The sequence below is a fragment of a genome, unplaced genomic scaffold (assembly GCF_019419815.1).
Source record: "Pyrus x bretschneideri cultivar Hongxiangsu unplaced genomic scaffold, Pyrus_bretschneideri_v1 Contig3, whole genome shotgun sequence".
NCBI lineage: Eukaryota > Viridiplantae > Streptophyta > Magnoliopsida > Rosales > Rosaceae > Pyrus > Pyrus x bretschneideri.
Window position 1 is genome coordinate 12,215,862 of NW_025999612.1, and position 23,716 is coordinate 12,239,577.

Genomic DNA, 23,716 nt, shown 5'->3' on the forward strand with positions numbered 1-23,716 from the left:
AGGATTTCTACTTGTTCATTTTCTGAGCATTGGCAATATCACCTGTGCAACATATAAATACATATACATATATATACATATACATATATATATATACATATACATATACATATATATATACATACATATATATATATATATTTGTTATGAACTTCTTATTAAGTGTGATTGTGTGAATCTTAAATTAGATTTAATTCTAGTTATTCTTCCTTATTAGGACTTGTATTCCTTGGAGAAGAAAGATTTTTCTCTCTTATTACTATAAATAAAGGCACTATAATAACACATCCTTTACACAACCCTACAACCACATCTCTCTATATTTTCTATGTGCTGCCAGCCCCCTCTCCCTGTCACGTGTCAGTTAAATATACGCCACAACACGTTATCAGCATGCTCCTATTGCGCTTAGAAATCTGAAAATTTTCATTAGTACCAACAAAACCAAGCATATTATGTTGAGGATAAGCGTGCTTCGATGACTGAGATTCAGTTTCATCAAGGGAAAAACACCACACTAGGGTGAATTGAGGAGATGGCAAATTCATGACTGATATTGAGGAATTGGGCTCCAAGATGTTGACTTGTGTTTTCCGAAGCCAACCCAGAACTTATGAGCGATTTTTCAGTGTGATTGGTATACAAGGTGGTACATTACATATTATTATACAAATTATGGGATATGTGTGTTAAAAAAGTTAATAACTTAAAAAATAAATTTGCCACCACTTACATAAAAACACGTGGTGTACTACCCATGTTCCCGTCACAATTAAAAATTTCTCTAGAACTTATAAGTGAATTTGGGTGTAAAGGTAAACCGTTTTAACCACATGATACAAGTGGTATTGGGGGGAAGAGGATTCATACACAGAACTTTGGGTTCAACAATAAACATTCTTAACAAACTGAGCTATAAGCAGCTTATTTAATTTCAACTTGTTGATCAAGTTATCCTATACTCTTGTTTTGTGAATTGACAGTCTTAATTAAAATTGTTGTCTCCAAGGGTTCGATCAGTCTCAGACCGAAATCACATTAAATCATTTATTATTGAATACGAAGTCAACGGACGTTTTATCTTTAGGTATAATACCGTCGACTGTTACACATATATACGATAGCATATCATATGAAATTCCAGTTGCAGGTCGCGTCTGAGAAATTAATTCAAATTCAAAGAAATTCATGAACTGGAAATGAAACAAGACAATCAATCACACTCTTGACACGAAACAAAGACGAAGAAGAACCAATATGGCAAGTCGGGAACTCTAACGGTACATTCCCGGTGTGACGTATGGAGGTGCAGGGTTTCCACCTTGGTTAATTCTCTGAGCATTGGCGATCCAACCTGTGTATTAATATTCCAAAGAAAACAAATTGACATTGAAGATCAATATATTATAAGCAAAATAATCATGCATAATCGAAGCTACGAATATGAGGTTTAGGTTACCCATGGAGGGGTCTAATCCGCGGTTTTTGAGCTCCCGGTACTCCTGGGAAATAGCACAACAAGGAAGCAAGCAATGGACACAACAGTCCGCACATGGATCTTCAGGCAATGCGTAGAGACCTCTCAGTTTGGATCGAAAGGAGAACGAGTACAAACAAGCACACCCCACATAGACAAGAACAAAGTAGATCAAACCCCCGACAGCGCACGCTGCAATACATAGTATGCAACAAATTAATTAATAAATTAAGACATGCATCATCAAATTATATTTGCTAAATTACCATATGATTAATTCAACTCATTTAAGAAGTCAGGGTTAACTTACATGTTGCTCCCTTATCTATAATCTCAGCATTTTGCCCAAAGGTTATGCAGGGACAGCACCATGTCATCATGCCTAATTAATCACAATCATAATAACATGGAAAAATTAATTAAATCAATAAGAATTAACTTGAGATTCCTAACATATTAGCAGAGATGACATTATAGATAAAAGGGTCAATTAATTATTGGGACTTACAACTGCCAGGATCTTCAAAGCAACCACAAAGACCTGTTGTCCATTGTGGCGGTCCCTGTTGTTGGTAGCCGTAAGTTGCTGCCTGTGGAGGCACCGCCTGTGGAGGCACCGCCTGCTGATAACCATGTGCTCCTCCTTGTGGAGCTTGGTTAGGATCACTGTTGTAATTAGGATGCATTTTGATCTTTTTGTTTAAACTAAAGGAAACAAGAAGGCCCAAGTGTGAAATGAGTTGAGAGGGGTGGCCTTCTGCAAGGATGAGTTTAGTTCTTATATAGAAAATTGCTCAACCTAGGAAGTTATTAGTGGTTGAATAACGCAGCATACGTAATTTGCTTAGGTCAATGATTAAGCAAGTTCATAGAAATAGTCGACGTACTAATATTATTGACCTTTTCAAAATACAAATCTGGATTACTTTTCTCCATATTGTTTGTTGGATAGCACAAGTACGTGTTTAAAACGTCAGAAATCTCCGCGGTATGACAATCTAAAATACAACACATATAATGAGTGGTTCTACCATTAATTGCATCAAAACTTTTTGTAAATGATTAAGTTGGAGACAATATCGTTGTTTATAATTAATTAGTAGTGAGCCGCTAAGCCATCTTTCAGCATTGCTTCCTATGGAAAACACAGTCAAATGATCCTAATAATATTGGGAAATTATCTTCTCGACCTAGTCAAGGAACTAAGAAGTAAATTGATTATATTGTTAATCAAAAGTCTTCCCTCTTTTTAGAATATTGAATATAAAATGTAAGTCACAAAACATACGAATCTACTATATTTCCAGGACAGAAAACTGACCATGTGGACATATAAATTATCCTAACTGAAAAGAATAACAATCTGCAACCGCAGTATTCGTCTTAGATATCTGTAATCACAGCCAGGACTTGTAGAGAATTCCATAAATTTTGCATGAATGAAATGAAAAATATAACGCCAATTGCAGTTTTTAATTACCTCATTTCCATCACAAATTGCGCGGATTAAATTAATATCCAAGACTTCTCTATCAAACCACTTGCATGTCTTATAACGACATGGTATATACTTGTACTAAAAGATGTTCAAGTGGCCAACTCATAGAAGCAATGGGGAAAAAAGTGTGAACGCTATCTTCAGTGGTAGAGAGGAAATTTTTATACTGTATACAGAATTGTTCACTCTTTGTATCACTCTTATCCATACTATCTTACGATTTCACTTTCCTTTTGACCTTTTGCATTCCTCTGGTTAACTTTGTTCATTGATTTTTCTTTGAGGTCAAAAGGGGATACTCCATTAAAAATAAAATAAAAATAAAAAAAACCTTACAACTATAAGTTTGTTGACTCTAAAAATTATAAAACCTACGTGACGCACAGGCCGAATAACTAATAAGCTAACTGCGTTCTTCAGTTGAATGCGGAGCGTGCCAACTCGTCAGCCGAGGAGTAAAATTTGTTGATGTTGTGTTGAGTGCGCTGCTGACTTCTTAATCTTGAGATTGCAGCCGAGGAAGGAACAAATCTCGGCCTTTTGGTTCTCGAGCCTAAAGATAAGGCTGCTAGTTTAGCGAAGTTCAATATCAAATTCGGCTCTCAGGGTGCCGAATGTAGTAACTTGGTAACACCTCACTTCGCCAAGAAGGCTAATGAGATGACCTTTGCCAATAAGGATTCGAAAATCCTTCTTGACCGAGACTTGGATAGATAACTAGTCGACCTCGACGCAGTGCTGTTTATCCAAACTGAAGGTTCTCTTTGGTCGGTTGATTCTACGTCAACAATGCTGTTTATCCAAACTGAAGAGGTTCGCCACGGTTGCCTTCACAGTGCTGTTTATCCAAACTGAAGATGTGTTGGCGGAAAAAGAAAATAAAAAATCTCAAGATGTTTGAGAGGGTTGAGCAGGGCCAGTTGTGTGTTGAATTGGAGGTCCCTTTCTCGTTGTCACTGCCTCTGTATTTATAAGGCTGATATACTTGCTTGGCACGACCTGGACGACAAGCAGAGCATTTCAATTACACCTAAAGACTTTGTACCGGAATATTCTGAGAAATAAAAGGATGACCACATGCAAATCTGGATGTCAAATAAGGACTCTGCATTCTAATCCTATTTTATTCCAACTTTGACTTATCTTTACCCTATCATTGAATTTATTGGATGCCCACACACGTTCTTTTCACATCCAAAACAATCACCTTGTTTTTCTCAATGCCTATACGCCCCACACGTTGCAGACACCTATCCAATTTGCTACTGGAACTTATCCCACCTGCAAGTTACCTATGCATGCATGAAGACCATGCATCCAACAACTCTAATCAAACCCCATGCTGATATATTCGGCTGTAACCATGCATGAAGGCCATATGACAAGATGGAATCTAACCACAATCTTGTTTGGATAAAAAAAATCTATTTGTTGATTTAATTAAACTCCAAGATAACTACTCTGATAGATAATAACTGGATATCTTTAATCAGAATAATTATCGTGAAATTTAATAAAAACATCTTTATCCTAGGAGCGATTCAAATATTTTGTCCATCCAATATCGAACTGATTATGTAAAGTCGGGCCCAAACAGATATGTTGTCGAGTATCCCTCTCCATTTACAGTGAAGTGGAATCCCTCTTAAAAAATTCTGCATATATATAATTATATTATATACATATTAATTGAAGCATTCAACTAGTTAACAAGGTTCTATTGAAGCAATATGATTTTCCCATTGATTTTATTTAGGATGTTTCGTGCGGTTGAAGAGTCCATGTGCTCAACGAATATATAAACCACTATTAAGGTCAGCCTACTTATGGTCTTCGCTCGAGATTATAGTTTGGTGGGTCAAGCTCTCAATTCCGGACCAGGATTCTCTCCTAATCTAAGGATGAGGATCCTCATGACCAAAGGATGTGGACTGTTAGATGAAAATCCAACGGTTACAAACAGGGAATCCCTTTAAAGTTATAATAATTATAACCGTTGGATTTTCATCTAACGATCCACATCCCTTGATCATGAAGTTCCTCATCCTTAGATTAGGAGAGGATCCTGATCCCTCAATTCCAAAGCTAAAAAGGGCGGCTCCTCCACTAGCAACCAAAATCTGTTGCAATTTGCAGACACATTGCGCTAGCTGCCAGCATTTTTTTTTGCATTTTGTAAGAATCTAATGACATTCTGGTCAATGTAAACTCTTCTGCAATTCCATGCACGGCATTATTATCCACCAGACACTAGACAGTGAGCACCACGACTTTCCCACGATAAGTATTGAAGTTAATTGAACAAATCCATATAATCTATCCCCTCTCTCACGTAAAGAAGGTATCTGCGGACGAAAGTCTCCTATTAGAAATTTGACTAAGTAAACTTACATTGAGGAGTTGTACTGTATACATGCGAGTAAGTTGGACATCGATGTTAAGATTATTTGTTTTGTTAGGTATTTCTTTTTTCTCGTAAGATCATTGACTTTCAATAGTTTATTAAATAGCCATTTGTATATATGACTTTGATATATATCCTGATAGAAATCCCACAAGTAGCGTTTTGTTAATTAGTAAAAAGCTTCCTCAATTGCATAACATGTTCCTTTCATTAGTTGGAGTGGCATATATGTGTGTGTATATACTCGTATATATATATATATATATATTAATGTACAGCTGTAGACCCTAAAAATTACAAAGCCTACGTGGCGCGCAGGCCGAGTAACTAATAAGCTAACTACGTCCTTCGGTTGAATGCGGGGCGTGCCAACTCGTCGGCCGAGCTCGACTAAGGAGTAAAATTTGTTGATGTTTCGTTGAGCGCGTTGCTGACTTCTTTATCTTACGACTGCGGCCGAGGAAGGAACAAATCTCTGCCTTTGGATTCTCGAGCATGAAGACAAGGTTGCTAGTTCTGCAAAGTTCACAAATCGTCGGTGCCCGATTCGATCACAGTGATTATATTCGTAAGAGTATAAGCACATCGAATTAACACCAGACTATACGGACACAAGTATTCAAAGGTGATGTACGTCTTAATGGTGAAGGTGGTTCGGTCGTCAGAATGCCGAACTTTGAAACTCACTTGTGAGTACCCAATCATAAAATCACTCGGCATCCAATACGCCGAATGTCGTAACTCGTAACACCTTACTTCACCGAAAAAACTAATAAGATGACCTCTGCCGATAAGGATTCGAAAACCCTTCTCGATCGAGACTTGGATAGGTAACCAGTCGACCTCGACGTAGTTCTGTTTATCCAAATTGAAGGTGTTCCTCGGTCAGCTGATTCTACGGCAACAGTGCTGTTTATCCAAACTGAAGGTGTTCGCCGGTTGCCTTCATAGTACTGTTTATCCAAACTGAAGATATGTCGGCGAGAAAAAGAAAATAAAAAATCTCAAGATGTTTTAGAGGTTTTGCACAAGGCAATTGTGTGTTGAATTCAAGGTCCCAAATCATTGCACGATGTCTTATATTTATAGCACCAACTCCTTCTTGAGATCGAATTAAACTCATATCTGGATTGGGAGTTCTTGTTTTGTTCCAACTTTGCTTTGAACACCCCTACTCCCATTAGGACTTTGAACTCACCCATTTTTGGGGCTTTATTCATTGTTGGTCGAGAATCCTAATTGCACTTGGACTTCCTCGACCCCTTTGCTTATCTGAACTACTCCTTCTTGTGATGGGACTCGACCATCCTTGCTGAATGGTCTGGAATCAGCAGACAGCCCATAGTATTTTTGACACGGCTTTGGGCCGAGCACAAACCTATACTCGGCTTAACAATGTTATTTTGGGCCGAAACAATAGCATGCAACTATTGTTTTCATCCGCATCTCCCTGTCTCTATATATCTCTATTTCTCTGAGATCCCATCAAAAAGAAAATTAGGGAGGAAAGTAGCTAGCTAGGCTAATGGGAAATCCAGAAGGAGAGTCGTCTGCGTACGAGGGTGATTATGAACCCTACCAACCTCAGGTGGAGGTGGAGTTGGAGTATGAGTCGCAAGCTGATCAACAATTTCAATACCAACAAGTGCCTGAAACCACCAGCCAAAACCAAAACCAACAAGATCAATACCAACCACCACCACAACCGCCACCCAGTGCACCTCAAAATAATTATGACCCCCAAGCACAACCACAACCACAATCACAAGAAGGAGTCCTCCAGCAACTACCGCCATCTCAGCCTCAGCCGGTAGGGTTCCCACCACCACAAGGTCCTCCACAACAAAACCCCTACCAGACTCCAACGCCTCAGCCAGCGCAATTCCCTCCTCAAAGCCCGCAACAGTTCCCACCACAAAACCCACAATTCCACCAACAAGCAAACTATCAGCAGCCTAGGCCTGCACAGTTTCCACCCCAACCCCAGAATAATATGCAAACCAATCGAAACCCCAATCCCATGTATGCAAATGTGCCAAACCAACCTGGGGCGGCCTACCCTCCACAAGGACCACAACCAATGGGCATGGGGAACCAACGACCTCCAGCACAATTTCCTCCCCAGTCTCCAGCACTATAGCCTCCCAAATCTACAACGAATTATAATCAACAATATCAGAAGCCGGCAGTGCAATTTTCCACACAGAATCAACATCCAATGCAGCCGAGTCCTTACCAGCAGAATATTGGCACTGAGCCCTGGAGTTCTGAGTTATTTGATTGCATGGATGATCCAATGAATGGTACGTACTTACGTACATACATACATACATATCTTAGGGCTTGTTTGTGACTGCTTTAATTTGTAGAAAATACTTTATTAGAAACACGCACGTTACTAAAAATTGAAGTTTTTTCAAGTGCTTCCCTAATGTTCTCCAGAAAGTGAAAGTGCTTTCATAACACAAAAGAAATTTTAACTTTATTTTTCCAAATGCTTCAAAACTGTTTTATTGTCCAAAGCACTCTGAACTCAAAAACAGTCACACCCTTATTTATTTCTCCTTCCACATCCAATGTGTAGCTAGTTTTCATATTTATAAAACTATGAATGCAGATTTATTAAAAACATTACTATGACATTTCAGTTCTCACAACGGCTTTCGTTCCATGCTTGACGTTTGGCCAGATAGCAGAGGTTGTGGATAACGGCACATCCTGTAAGTTAAATTCCAAAACATACATCTAATATTCAAACTTCATATCTTGTTACAAGATTTGACTTGAAGTGAGAACTAACCGGAATTGTGCTTGCGATATTGATGTATATATCCATATTACGGTGTAGCATGTGAGACCAGCGGATTGTTCTACGGATTGATTGCAGCGTTCATTGGGATACCATTCATAATGTCATGCACATATCGCACAAAGCTGCGCAGCAAATACAACCTAATCGAGTCCTCTGCACCCGATTGGATCACCCATTTATTCTGAGAACCCTGCGCTCTTTGCCAAGAGTACAGGGAACTTCAAGTCAGAGGGATTGATCCTTCAATCGGATGGATAGGAAATGTGCAAAGGAATCCCAGCTTGCAGCAGCCGAGGGTTAATATGATGATGCCTCCAATGAACCAAAATATGAGTCAATATTGATTCAAACAAATTAATGTTTGTGAACTATCTCAACCATTTGCAGACTTCTACTTGCGTTTACTTTTGCATGCCTCAAGACATTTTCTTTTCCTTCCGTGTTATGTTTACTTTCGTATATTGATAATTGTGGATACTATGAATATGTATCGCTTCCTTACTGCTGTAATATTGGACGATTTTCCATTTTCATGTATTGAAAATTCAAAAGAACGGCTTTTTGTTTTGATGGTTGCTGGAGTCGTTTATTTAGGGAATTCCAGATTTGTGTTTGGAGTTGACAAACTCGGAAATTCGGGCCACTTAATTTAACTTTTGTAGCTCCCATTAGCCTATTCCACGACCAATTCCACACAAAACTAAGCCCTTGAATGGCTCAGAATTCTCTCTCTCTTGAACGGTCCGAATTTCTAAACCTGTCTGATTCCAGGCACACAAAAATTCAACCAGAATCACCACTCGTATTTGGGAATATTATTAAGATTTGAATGCAACGTGTGCAGCCGCAAGCTAAGTCTAGTGGTAAGTTGACATATTCATCTTTATACAAGTTGGTAATTTCATTAGGTTAAATAAATAATTACTTGTAATTGATAAAGTACGACAACATTATGTGTCAATGATGTATAAAATTATCCAAATGAAATCTTTTATATAAAAGATGCATACATGAATTAGACCAATTAATCAAAGCAATATGATCATCCCTTCCATATGAGTTTAATTTTCTCTCCATTCAAATTAGAACAAAAGGTAATTTTGGGTTTTATAATTTTCATTATCTCAGACAATTATGTATTTTTAGACACCAGCTTAGCTGGAGTCAATGCTTCTTTGCTGTCAACCGTGTTGATAATGTGTGCGTGCATGGATAGAATAGTAAAGTGATAGGTTGTCCTCAGTTTTCTCGTCTGTATATAAAAGAGTACTTGTCGAAATTGTTTTGTCCATTGGGTACCATTGATGGTCAAACCTCTCTTCCCGGACAAAGGGACGCCCTAGGTTGATCTCATATATAGGAAGTCCTCAAGCACAAAACGATCAAATGGAAGATCAACCAAATCAGGCGACGCCGCTGGTATTCCACCCTCAAACGTCAAAATTAGCGGCACTACATGTACATGTACAAAAACTCCACCACCATCACCACCAACCTCAACAATCTCCCCCTCCAAATAACCCTAATATAAATTCCCACGTCAACATTGTTAACATACGACCTAGTCCTGATCCCGACGCCGATAATCATCAGGCTAACCCCTCTTCCTCTTCCCACGAAAATGCCGGGACATCACGCTTTGATCATCAGGAATATCATGACCACGATCACGATCATCATCAACAAGCCCGACCATTACATGTAGTACAGATGCCACCCTCAAACCTCAATAGTGCTGATCTCATCTTGCACCAGCAGATTAACAATTGGCCTCACCATAATTACAACGCGCACGCGCCTTCACGTACATATTATCCTCCTCCTCATCACCACCGAGCTGCTTCAGCCGATGCATTTCATCATTATCATCATCGTCACCATCGAGATGCTTCTGCTGATGCAATTTATTATAGTTCACACCAAGTGCTTTTCCCTCCTCCGGCTGCCTACCAAATTGTTCCTCATCAGCAGCTGCAGCTGCAGTATTATAATCATGCTTCTACCGCAAGAAATCAACTCCTGCCGGCGTTGCATTGTAACAGTCATTTTGCTGAAACAGGAGTACCCATCCAAAACATTGAATACGTACCAGTGCTGCTGCCTCTGCCAGGCATCGATGGAACTTGGAAAACGGGGCTCTTCGAGTGCATGGAGGATCCCCCAAATGGTACTCCCAAGTCCCAATTTATTTCATCTTCATTTAGTTCCTACTAATTGTTTGAAGAATATAAACTATATATAAATTATATTGAATGGTTCCAATTCTACTTACAACGAGGTGAGATGAAAGTTTGGAGACAGTACGGGTGTGGTTAATCGTGGTCTGTTGGCCCTTCTATTTGAAATTTTGACACTATTACTAATATTTCTTATTTTGATTATTTCAGCTATCATGACGCTATTGTGCCCATGCTGGACGTTCGGTCAGATTGCAGAGATCGTCAATAATGGTCGAAGCTGTAAGTCGACGGAATCAATGTTCAACTTTGGTAATTAGCAATACTAACGTCTAGAATACTGGTCTGATTAACTGCTGGCGTGGTGTTTATGTTGTCATTCGTACAGCTTGTGCAGCCAATGCACTGATTTACATGTTGATCATGCTGTGCATCTTTGTGCCATGCTTGCTATCGTGCACATACCGGAAAAAGCTAAGGAACAAGTTCGACCTGCCCTGAAAGCCCCGCTCCGGATTGCATCACTCACTTCTTATGCGAGTGGTGTGCTCTCTGCCAAGAACATAGGGAGCTCCAGCTCAGAGGCCTAGACCCTACTTTAGGTACCAGAATTCAACATATTTACGAAGCAATATTCTAAACTTCTCTAGTATACGAAAATGAGATTCTAAAAGCAAACGGATTGAAATCAGGTGTTTCATATCTGAAATTTTTGTATGTTGTAGGATGGGTAGGAAACTTGGAGCAAATTCAGAGGATGCAGCAAAAGCGGCAAGCTGCTATGAGTCCGCCAACGACCCAAAGAATGACGGGCTATTGACCAAAACACGAAGTACGGCCTCATCGATCGTGCCTCATGCTCATCGTGATTTTTGATCCACCGATGAAAAATATGGTTCAGTTTCCTGTTTGACTTGCCTATAGAGGGGTGGCGAAGAGGGATGGATCATCAATGTATATACCGATCGATGTGAAGGAAAATTTTGTACGAAGGGACAAATTTCACACAACTACTCCACCACAATCCAATCTCCGGCAAAATCAACAGGACATCATAATTGAAAAAAGTTGAGGTTCCACCATAAAACCAATTGACAATATGAAGAGTAGTCCAATTATTTATAAGCACAAGCAAGCTCTCTTCTTTTTCGGATGTGGAACCATACTTTCAACACACCCTCACATGTGGCGAATTTTCGAGCCTAATACGTGGACAACACAAATAAGTTAATGTGCTGCAGGTGTGGCCGTTTGACATTGCATAAGGGACAACTGGCTCTGTCCATGAAAAAAGCAAGGATTCCACCATAGAACTAATTGGCTATATAAGGATTAGATCAATTACTTAGAAGCGCATGCAACGTCCCTAACAAAAGTACTACTCAACAGTAATTTAGTGCTGGAAATGCGACTTAAAAAGTACCAAACCAAGCAAACTTGCAAGCGCACAGCATCGAGCAAGAAATACTATTTTGTATAATAATGTAGAAATGGGGCAACAGCAAAACACCCCCAACTTCTCCTTCGTTTTTGTATTTAGCTTGAACAAGTAAATTTTACAGCTCAGAATATACGTAGGTAGGTACAACGTATAGCAACTGCAAAAGTACTGTTCTCATTTTCTTTTCTTTTTTTTTTTGGAAAAACAAAACCTATGAAATTTAATATTTGGCGTAAATACACAAATGCACAAAGAACTCAGATGTTGGCTTCCCAAAGCCTAGGAAGTCCATTACGACCGCCACTGCATATCCTTTTCCGCTCGAGGTCCGGAGCAATACATCTTACCTGGATAGCACAAGAAAGGGATTAAAACTGGGGATGCAATAGCCATCGACAATAAATCATCGAGACCTCTTACCCAATCATTTACGATGATACGCACTACATGCACAAGTAAAGGTAAAACCGAAAAAGAAAGGGATGTTTGCTTGCAGGAATAAAATGGCCCAGTGCAGGGAAAGTCAGAAATTCATACCACAGCAACTGTTCTTTGTGGTGTTCGATATAGTTGCCACCCGGCCATTTTTGATCCCGTGCCAGAGAAGCTACCAAGTCTCTCTTGAGGACGATGAAAAAGAGACATGGAATTATCAGCTGCTCCAATTCCTAACCAGTGTTCCGTAGCATTGATGGACAATACAGCAGCATTGTGGAATTGTGGACATTAACATTTTTTTACGCATTTTATACCTCCTGCAAACAAGCAACAGTAGCATTGAAAAAGGCTTTACTTTTAATTGGAACATATGCATCTCAATCTGACAGTAATTCGAAGGGAAACTTAATCGCTTCTACAAACTCTGACATAATTATGTGATTAAATTTACGTTCTTATAGAATCCAACCTACACCGTTTTGTATTCCCTTGAACTTTTTCAATAATATAGCTGAACATGAAAGAATGAATGAAAATTCTGAGTCCAAAGATTAAATGCTCTTACCCTCAACATTTTCCCAAAAGAGGAGTAGCCCATCAGTTGAACCTGGAACAGAAATCACATGGTATAATTCCAGTAGCTCCTATTGGCACGAGTAAAAGCATTGCAACCAAAAATCTTTGGAGCAATCTAGGGAAATAACAATGCAAACAGAACAGGATGTAAAATGCCAACCTGTAACTATTCCTCTGTCAAGTGTGGAATACTCAACGCTTAATATGGGGCCAGCGTGGCATGCTAGAACCGCATCACATGTTCCTCAGGAAACAGACCACATTCTTGCGGTCCAGTCATCACTACCAGTAACAACTGTGTCCCCCACCATTCTAATCGACCTGCAAGGTTGACGTATAAAATACATTGCTACTCAAGAATCAACAATATTAACACATAATCTGGAAAAGTTATGCTACTTTAGCTTACCGAATCCATTTAGTGTGCCCTACAAGCTTGTGCATTGTCTTGCCCGCATGAATATCCCAGATGTTTGCAACGCTGATAATGCAAAAACTCAAGGGATTAATCTCTAGGAATTCATTGGATAAACTTTTAATTCATAATTTTATGAGCATGCTTAATCATCAGTGTCGATATACATACGCATCTCTACCACCAGCTGCTAAGATTCCTGTAATCTCATCATATTCCATACATAAAACAGCACTAGAGCAACGACCAACAGTTGCCACGCAAGTGTCAGTTCTGACATCCCACATCTTTACAGTTCCATCATCAGCAGCAGTAAGGACACGTTCACCAGATAGCATGCGTGCACAGCTAACCTACAAGGATGGAAAGTAGGAAGTAAAGTTCAATACGTAGTCTACAACAAGGACGAGATATTAATTTCGAAAATACCTGTCACTTTTCATGACCACCGCATAGTAATGTAACAGAGTGCTTGATTTTTCATGCTCCCGGTGCATCATGGCCTTTCAACTCTTCTAGAAGCTGAGTGGTTTGCTTAACCCATACTAAAACAGTTATGATCATCCAAACCTCATACTACCTTTCCTCGATCAGAACTTATTGCACGGACAGCTCTGTAACAAGGCCCAGAAGGTCATGACAGGAAGGACATTTAGATAAGCTGAATTGGTCATTATTAAAACAAATGGTTTTGACAAATGCACGCTGCATGTGTGGGCATGCAAAAAAAGACAACCAAACTGTAAAAAAATTAGTAACACTAAAGTTGATTTTTAAAAGTTTAATAACGGAATATTAAACCAGAAACTGTAACAAAAAACAAAACAAAATGATGTAATGATGATGTTAAGAAAAATAGAACAGTAGAAAACAACAAAACCTTGTGTGTCCCTTCAAGGTTGCCCTAAGTTCATTACCACGAAAACTAGGATCCCAGATCTTAACCTCAAAAGATTGCTGAAACGAATTAATATTACCCCTTTACAGGACAGATTCCTGTGCAATGGAATTGTATGGTAAATATGTGGAGCTTACAGTGCAGTCTGTGCTTCCACTGATGAAGAAACCAGCATCTTCACGGTCACCCACAAGATCGCAAACCTCTCTCTTAGTTACACAATGTAAAGCAGTAACGGAGCCGCTATGACCTCTAAGTAAGCGAACATTGGTTTGAGTTTTCTTCTGGCCACTGGCAGACAAATCTCGCTGACGAGGAGCCCCATTTTCATTTGCAGCTTAATGACAAGAAACTAGGGTGACATGCATGCTGATAATAAAATATCACATGCAAACACATAATCTTAGCAACAAACATACATGACGAGCCACCATCAGAAGTCCAATTATGAACACGACTGAAAGAGGTGGATCTGGATGCAGTATCCCTGCTGAACATGCTCTGAACCCAGCTCCTTCCAACACCAGAAGCTTGTCTACGAGCTTCATTTAAGCTTACTATTTAAGTCCGAGGTACAAGGCTTGTACAAATAAATTCATTCGTGCGTAAATCCACAATGCACGATTAAGTAGATTTACCTACCAAGTAAAAAAAAAAGAAAAATGGAAGAAATCCATACTGGTTTGAAGAGCCTTCCATTAGATAGTCAAAGTACCCTTCCCAAAAGCTGCAAAATCATAAAAAAAAAACATAATGTTACAATTGTGATTTTTGTTGGATAAAAAGCTTGCAAAATATAGATAGATTAATAGAGACAGAGAACCAACAATTCACTTGCAAAACAACTAGGTAGGACAAATGTAGTAATAAGTCAGTTTTAACATAAAGAAAAAGAAACTTGAGTGCTATAAAGAACTAAACAAGACAAGAAAGCCACTACGTAGTGGAAAAAGAATAGGAACTACAAAACAAATCTCAAGAATCTTATAAATTTACTTAAGGCGGCCAATAAACAAGAGCAAGTAAAGCTTGTCAAGTACTGCAAGTATGTTACCATCAATAATGGCTTTCTTGTCATCTGGTTTATTTATTACTTTTGAATATCCACATTGTCATGATGTAAACAGTTTGACAGCTCTGAGCCTCAAGGAAGACTGGTAATTTAAGGCTTTATAACACTTCTGATTGACACATAGCGTAGACCACCTACTTCCAAAACTGAACATAGACCTAAGTTAAAAATTGGACACAGAATATGGGAAAGCATTCAAGTGTGATAGATCAATGAGAAGAACCAACAACTTTTTGCTAGGGAAAAATGAACATCAGAATAATATATGCTCAAAATTGAGGGGCAAATGGCTTGTAACCACCTACCGTAATTCCTCCCAGATGGACAAAGATATAAGATGATGCTCAATGTAGTCTGAAACATTAAGCGCATCCTTCTTATACATGTCAGCGGATACTTCAAGGGCATCCCTGATGGTCGACATATCATTTCGGGAAGTTGCACGACTGATAGCTGTCTTGAGCTGAATTCAAATACAAGTTAATGTTGAAGATGATAAATTGCAAAAAAACAAATTATCAAAAAAAAAAATACATCTTATAAAGAGCATTAGCCTAATGACAACAGTGGGATACAACACAGCACGCAAAACTGACTAAATAGTCAACAATCTGTCTTCAGGTAAGCTTCTACAGAAATATGAATATAAATGAGTGCTCATGTGTATGTGCGTTTTGGAAGGAAAGTAGGATATACTTATACCCTGAAACCGTGGTCTAGTTTATAACTGAGAAAATGTTTTGTTTTTTGCTGGATTACAAAAACCGTAGCAATAAAGGTTTGGAAAAACAAAAGTTCAACAAAGGAGATTTTTATGTTACAAGATCTTCACGATTCACTATTATAACTAAATTAGATCCATCTTCTGAAAATAATGAGATTTATTTGTATTCCAATTCCTTAACAGCAAGAAATTGTTCTTCAGTCAACTGACAGTGCCATCCCTGATTTATGTGCTCCCTTATACATTCAACAAAACCACTGCCACCAATTCCCTCAGCATCAGATTCAATTAAAGCTGCAAAGCCAACATAGTAATGCTTGTTAATTAACGGGTCCATTGAACCACAAAGCAGATTGGAATTCCAAGAAATAGACATCAGAACTCTGCCTGGTCATAATACATGTTAGGGTTGAACACTCAGACAATCATACCAAGGATTGTGCCATATTCAAATGAAGAAAGAGGATCATCAGTAGGTCCCAATTTCAGAAGACGCAGCCACAGACCCTGGTCGTCAAACACAATAAAATCATTTAACATTTAAAGTGAAAAATGTCAAAAACTATGTATCTGTAGAACTTAATAAATATTAATCAAGTATAAAGGTTTTGTCCACCACTAATTGAATAACAAAAAAATTAAACAGGTACCTGCAGCTTAACTTTTATGTCCAAAACCATGCACTCCCTTTCCGCCTGAATGACCAGTAATTAATATAGTTAAGAAAGCTCTAAAGTAGAGTTACCACGACTACACATCATGTTGGAGTATAGAACTTACAGCCCTCTCCAGCGGAGTTAGGGTTTCTGATTTAGAGTCTTTACCACTAGAAACAGATTGTGAGCTGAGGGAGAAACATGAAAAGGGCACAAGATTAGAAGCCCCATTAAGATGTGTATAAGTTTTCAGTACTGACAAAGCAATACCCAACTTCAAATGACCAAGAATTGTTTGGTTTTATGGCCAGCCAAGATAAAAATTAACTAGTCTCTAAAATCCCACTACTCCACCGGTACTAAAGTTGCAAATCTCAAGAACAGTCATTGTTTCGTGTGGAATAACATGCCATGTATATACCTAGAGGATAATCCACTTGCTACAGCCAGGATCTGCTTCCTCTTGTCTTCTTGCTCTTCTGTCCTAATGTTTGAGGGAAACCGATCATATGTGTATTTGGCACCTGCTCCTGAAATCCAGAGAAAATGAGGAAAAAAGCAAAACCATATCAAACTTTCGTGCTTTTTTTTTTTTTTTTTTAACAAACAATATTATCTACATTAAGGGGGAGGGGAGTAGGCTTAGCCTCACAATGAGCTAACAATAATGTGGTTGAAATTTGCCTTTGGCGAGAATTAAACATAAGACCTCTCATTTACAAGCGAAGAGGAATACCACTACACCGTAGTACTAAGTGGCCAACCATATCAAACTTAAAATCTTTAATATCTTCTCTGTTTAATAATTTTCAGTCTTAGATAAACAGAACATCAAATTCACCTGAATTTCCCACATCCGTATCTGCAATCGTTATAATCTCAGGCTCTACTGAATTTGAAGGATGAATTGAAACAGGATTTTGGCCTCTTCTAAGTGCATCTTGTAACTTGTCAAGTAGATTATTAGTGTTTTCTTCAGAACCCAAACCTCTCTCTATATAATCCATGAAACCATGTGAATCCAGAAACCGTGTTAACTGTAAATACCAACACAGATATAAGTATAACACTAGGAACCCAGGACAAGAATTGAAGACTAAAATGATACTGAAGGAAAAAATTTAGTTAACATAAACACATTCAATAAACTAACGGTACACACAAACAATTGCCTGCTCGGCTAGAAATTTTGCAAACATGTAGAGTAGCACTAATAATAATAATGACAACAATTACAATAATGGTCATAACTATTGTAGTCAATGAGTACAGTACCAATATAACTAATACTGGTATCTCGAAGACAAAGATGGGTTCAATGAAAATAAATACCATGGATTCTGGTGGTTGGCCAGTTGACCAAGAGCACATTGTCAAGAATGCTTGAGTGTTGAAGACATGAGTAGCAGAAATTTCCTTGGAAAAAAAAAAACAAGTATACCAAATAAAATTTAAATGAATCCACAAATACAAATTATTAAAACCAATTCACAATCAAATTAAATAAAAGCTTCATACTATGAAGTTGCGGTAGCCACTTAAAAGCGATCCAAAGAATTTTAAGAACACTAATCTGCACAAGAAATCAAACACAAGGAATCTGCGTGAAAACTTAATAATCTCTGATCAGGCAGGCTTTAGAAGAACAAGTAGCCATAGCTCAGATGGAAGACATTGAGCATAACCACCGACTGGTTAACAGTTCTAATGCTTCAAGACCTCTCCAAAGTTGAAGTTGAATTAAGAAAAAGCAAAAAGAATCAAGTGAACAACAACAGCAAGATGTTTGTTTGCAATCTGCAATGTTGGTCACAAAATTTAAAATCAATCAAGGCAGAATTGTGCACTTAAGTCTTTTACTACAGAAGTGGAACCTCTAGAATAAGACATCAACATCTCATGTTTTACATGAATGAGAAAATGTTGTTATCATTGGTACTTCATAATCATTTCCTTTGGCACCCAAGTATCACCTAAGGTGAAGGTCGTGATCCTCTCCCCAAGGTTTGTTGCCAGCCTTAGAATATTGCTCAGATGAACTATATAAACCTTCCTTGATCTGATCTATCCCCACAACATTTGGATACAACAGTTTTGATATCTCCCCACGCAAATTGCCCAATTCTGGCTCTGGGATTGGAGGTATATCTTCCGTCGTTGTGATGCGATTACACTCAAGGTCAACAACAACTACCTAGAACCACACGAGGAAGGCAAGAAACAAATATTACATCAGTTTAACCTTCTTACGTACAACAAAATTTCATCATGATTTTGTAATCTTTTGGAAGACGTGATAGAAGAAGTCACGGAAAAAGAAAACAAAACTAACTCAAAAGAAAAAGGTTAAAAAAGAGAGCTGTAAGACAAATGTATGAAACCTAAATCAAATGGAATATGTTCCCAATATATTGCATTTGGCTATGCTGATTAGGAACCCAAGAACCATAGAATGTGTATAAGACCAGGATACATATTGTTCAACCAGCACATGTAGATTATAATACTCTAAATTGACAAAAGTAGAATTTATGCAGGATGACTTACACCATCCATGGCCAAAGTAGATGTATCAACGCCTGAATGGAGACCCATCACATATGGTGTAGGCGCATCAATATAGTCTACTCCACTGAAAAAGAGTAATGGAATGTAGACTTGCTTCAGCACAATAAACATGCACAAAGGAGACAAGAGTCAAATACAAGGAGCATAAACGATACTACTACAGCATTAGTTATTCCATTGAACAAAAAATAAGTTTGGTGGAAACGTTGAAGCATAAGAAATTTTTCCACCACCATAATGACAAACTAAATGAAGCATATATAAAGGGAAGAGGAACATCTTTTTCTAGACCCATAAAAAGCATTGCGAAAGATCAAAGTTTACCTGCCACCGAAATGGATAAAGTAAATGGCAAATGGCTTCTGATACAAGGGTCAAAAGTCAATATCTGCCAAAAGAAGGAAAAGTTATCCAAAAGATGCACAACTGCAAAGCATTAAATTGTCTTTAAGTAAGATGCTTACTTGTTTGATCGGATCAATATTCTCCTTTCAAGCAATACAGCAGTGAAAAATTTAATCAAGTTGTCAACATCTAGGCACTGGACCAATGGCTGAAACGATATCTGCATTAAAGAAATGCCATAGGGTTATTGAACAGCCAGGTCAAATCTTCTACAAAAGGAAGAAGCATACTCATAACGACGCAGGAAAAAGAAATGGAAACTGTACATCAACATGAGGGAGCCCATCCTTTGGTGGAGCCTCCACAGAAAGTAGACAATAGCAAACAGAACTCGGTCTTTTCCTGGAGTAGGCAAAGGTACAGTGGACACCAAAGATGCAATAACTTCCCATAATGGTTTGCTGCAAATTTCATAAAACATTAGGATTCTTACCACGGATCTCCATATCCAAGACCATCAAAATTTACCATCATGGGATTCTCACCTACTTCCATTAGGGGAAAAACAAAGTGCAAATAATTCTTCCAGTGCATTCTTAAGTAAACGAAAGCTGGGTGACCGTGAAATAAGACAGATACATTTATCAGCAAATGAATTTGCAGGTATACAGTAAGCTTCAGCAATATCCTCACTAACTGGGTCCCGGAAAGCAATGCAACTAACATAAATTTTTGTCCCATCACCCTCTGCAGCAAATTAGGAATCCAACCTTAGAAAGAAACAATAAGACATGCCTTCATGCATACTTGCAAGAAAGTAACTGCAACAATAGAATAAACTAAATATGAAAACGATGCTAAAAACAATACTAAATGTTGAACAGAAAATAAATAGCTCTACTAGATTCTAAAGTTTTACCGAAAGTTAAACATAAAAAACAGGAAAGTCACCCGTATAATGGCTCTGATATCTTTTTGATCTTAGTGTCATCACAAATTTCGCATAACCTAAATGTATAAATCTGTGTAAAACCTCTACGTGCCATTTTTCTAGTTTCTAAGCAACAACGCTAGCTTACATACTAATGTTGAGCAGAAAATAAATAGTTGTATCTAAATTCTAAAGCTTTGTTGAAGTTTAAACATAAAAATCAGGAAAGCCACCCATATAATGGCTCCAATATCTTTTCAAGCTTCGCGTCATCACAAATTTCGCACAACCCTAATTGTATAAATGTGTATAAAACCTCTTCGTGCCATTATTCTAGTTTCTAAGAAACAACACTAACTTATGTACTAATGTTAAACAGAAAATAAACAGCTCTACATAAATTCTAAAGCTTTGTTTAAAGTTCAAACATACTAATCAGGAAAACCGCTAGCATAACGGCTCCAATGTCCGCTGAAACTTTGTGTTTCTACAAATTTCGCATAATCCTAAATGTATAAATCTGCGCATTACCTACGCGTCGTTGCTCAAGTTTAGAGACTACAACACTAACTTAAACTATGCAAAGCTCAATAATTTCTTCAACAAGTTTAATAACAACGAAGCGGATTCTCGAAGAATGCATAGTGCAGAGCACAAAGCAAGTGTACCGGTGAGAACAATGGGGTAGCTCCGTGGAAACGTGTAGGCGTCATTGGAATCAAAACCTGACGAATAGAACAAAACACCAGCCGGCAACACACACTGCCTCACAAAAAAAAAAATACTCAGATCAAATTGGACGAGCAGAAATCGAAGCAGTGAAGATTGAGCGGTGGTGGCGGCGGTGGAGTGGCACTTACGGTGGGGAGCTGAGGCGGCGGAGGAGGGTAGAGAGTGTGGAGGGTACTGATCGAGAAGAGACGTCTGGTAATACGTGCCGAAGCCGTGAAATCCTTTGGCGCCGTCGAGGGTCCGAATCTCGGGTCCGATCCCGCACACCACGAAGTGCTCGAAGATCCGAGCCATTGGTCAACGATCGTCTCTCTCTCTCTACGCACAGAGATAGTATGAGAGAGAGAGAGAGAGAGAGAGAGAGAGAATGGGGAGCTGAGATTTGGTTCAATTGGATTCACTCTGTCAACAGCCGCTGAAGCTCGCGCTTTTGGATTTCAATCATTTTTTCTGGGTGAACCGAATCGTAACCATAAATGTTACCAGAAAGAAATCCATTCTTTCTCGTGTTCCCATACATTCAACTCTCAAATCCTCGTGTTCGTTACACTTATTTTGTGCATGGTTGATGCTTGACCACTCATCATTTCATGTCGTAAAGCATTACTAATTTTATTGTCGTTCTATAAAAAAAATTTCTTTGAGGCATACGCACAACACACCCAATGTATTTTTTCACTTCAACCACTTAGTTTTTATTTGAGTATTTATCATAAATAATCAAAATTAAGATTCTAATTTCATAAATGTCAGTTTTTATGAAAACTTTCAAATATAACTAAAATCACACTTTAATAGTCTAATACTCTCCAAATTAAAAACAATACAACCCTGAAAATTCAAACCTCATTTTTTTTTGTCAAATAATAGATTTTGTTAGATTAATCATGGATTCGAACGCCGTTATGCAAACAATCATATGTATTCATCAAGAACTGAATTTCTTTTGTTTATCAATCACAGCCTCATCTCCACCTCTCCAAGAAATAAAAATGTTCTTTTTTTTCTTTTCTGTTTTGCAATTGAATTTCTTTAACATACAATTTTGATGATTTTTAACAAAAGGTAAAGGTTGTGATCATCAGATGAGGGATGACTACCGTCGTCTCCTTCGTATGATGCTCCACCCTCCTTTAACTTTGCTTCCCTTGATTTGTTAGGTTTTGAAGACAAACAGAAAGTATATAATTAATATAAGAACATAAATTATTATTTTTTTTTAATAAATTGAGCATTACACCATAAGAAGGAGAGAGGATGGACACAGAGGGAGGGGTTGCGGCGGTGAGTGGGTGGTTCGGGATGGGGAGGAGGCAAACGTGGCTGCGATGGTGAGATTTCTGATAACCCAAGTCACTTTATTCTGGTATATTGTTGGGTTTAGATTAATTGTGTATCAATTTTTAGGGCATTTAGGTTTATTCATGTATTTTTTAGCCATAATTGATAGTTTTTATAAAAACTAACATTTATGAAATTGGAGGTTAAATTTTGGTTATATATGATAAATTCTCTTTATATTTTGTAGTTCGGATATCAATCCAATTCTCCGTTACTTTGTAAAATATATCTAAGATAACAAAAGTCATCACTCTTTGTAACTTTTTGATCTCTTGCCATATTAATTTCATAATTGTAAATATTTATTTTCCTATTATTTACAATTGTTTGTACAAAATAACCAATATAATTGGACATTATTTCGATTAATCTGTCAATAATTGTACCCTTTTACTTGTCTAAGTTAATTATGAATGTTGTTTTTTTTTTCTTTTTTTTTTTCAAAATAAAGAACAACTAGTGGCAAGTCACTGTTATCCACCATTTTTTAGAGCAGGAAGACTCACAAAGACATTTCAATCTCCCTTGGCCACAAGTGTGGCTTCCACACCAGTAGAGGGTTTCGAACCCAAGACCTCTAATTTTTAATTTAAAGGAAGTCTCGCAATCCGTTTTTTACTACTGGACCACTCACTCATGGTAATTATGAATGTTGTTGAACTATATCTTGATTCGAGGATATATGTGGACCCATGGCCAAGATGTATTGTCAAAACGCTTTTAATGATCGAGTTAGCGACAAATACACTTTGATTGAGTTATGGTCCCGTGATGCTGTGGATGGTTGGGAACTTGGGATGAGTGTGCCTTACTTTGTCATTGTAGAGATGAGTCGACTGTGGTTTCCTTCTTGGCTTAGTTGTTATTGTGTATGTTTATGTCGCATAGCAGTTTGTGTGGTCTTACTTTTAAGTAACGGTTCTATGTGATCCTCAGATACGCCATTACTGATCTTTGCAATTTAATTAATTGTTTACAATGAAGAATCAGTAGCGATTTTAAGAGAGACTACCACGCTCCATGATTAGCGCCTATCATCTCTAGGCAAATTCTAACCTTAACTCTTTGTCATGATCTCTATATTGTTATTTGAAAAAAATAATTCTAACTATAACATTTGTATGGAGAAAATAAATCAATCATCACTAAATAAATAAGAAAGTGGACAACATGTATTTTCTCCAATTGTTTAAATGATTTAACAAGAACGA

At 38.0% G+C, this 23,716-nt stretch overlaps 3 protein-coding genes and 2 pseudogenes across 3 annotated transcripts; 3 read left to right on the plus strand and 2 right to left on the minus strand.

Moving 5' to 3' along the window:
• Positions 1-1,022: 1,022 nt before the first annotated feature.
• Positions 1,023-2,331, minus strand: LOC103938639 (cell number regulator 2-like). The gene is made up of 4 exons (XM_009348667.3): positions 1,986-2,331; positions 1,788-1,859; positions 1,460-1,669; positions 1,023-1,354 (listed from the first exon to the last, which is right to left on the minus strand). The coding sequence occupies exons 1-4, from the start codon at positions 2,161-2,163 to the stop codon at positions 1,275-1,277; spliced, it is 540 nt and encodes a 179-aa protein (XP_009346942.2). The 5' UTR covers positions 2,164-2,331; the 3' UTR covers positions 1,023-1,274.
• Positions 2,332-6,845: 4,514 nt separating this feature from the next.
• LOC103939718 (protein PLANT CADMIUM RESISTANCE 4) lies at positions 6,846-8,536 on the plus strand. Its single transcript, XM_009349830.3, has 3 exons — positions 6,846-7,682; positions 8,028-8,099; positions 8,228-8,536. Exons 1-3 carry the CDS (start codon positions 7,598-7,600, stop codon positions 8,374-8,376), a joined length of 306 nt encoding a protein of 101 aa, XP_009348105.2. The 5' UTR covers positions 6,846-7,597; the 3' UTR covers positions 8,377-8,536.
• On the plus strand, positions 6,905-7,519 carry LOC125479724 (proline-rich protein 2-like). The gene has a single exon (XM_048589448.1). The coding sequence runs from the start codon at positions 6,905-6,907 to the stop codon at positions 7,517-7,519; it is 615 nt and encodes a 204-aa protein (XP_048445405.1).
• Positions 8,537-9,491: 955 nt separating the features above from the next.
• LOC103938649 lies at positions 9,492-11,960 on the plus strand (annotated as a pseudogene).
• LOC103938658 lies at positions 11,822-22,485 on the minus strand (annotated as a pseudogene).
• Positions 22,486-23,716: the final 1,231 nt, after the last annotated feature.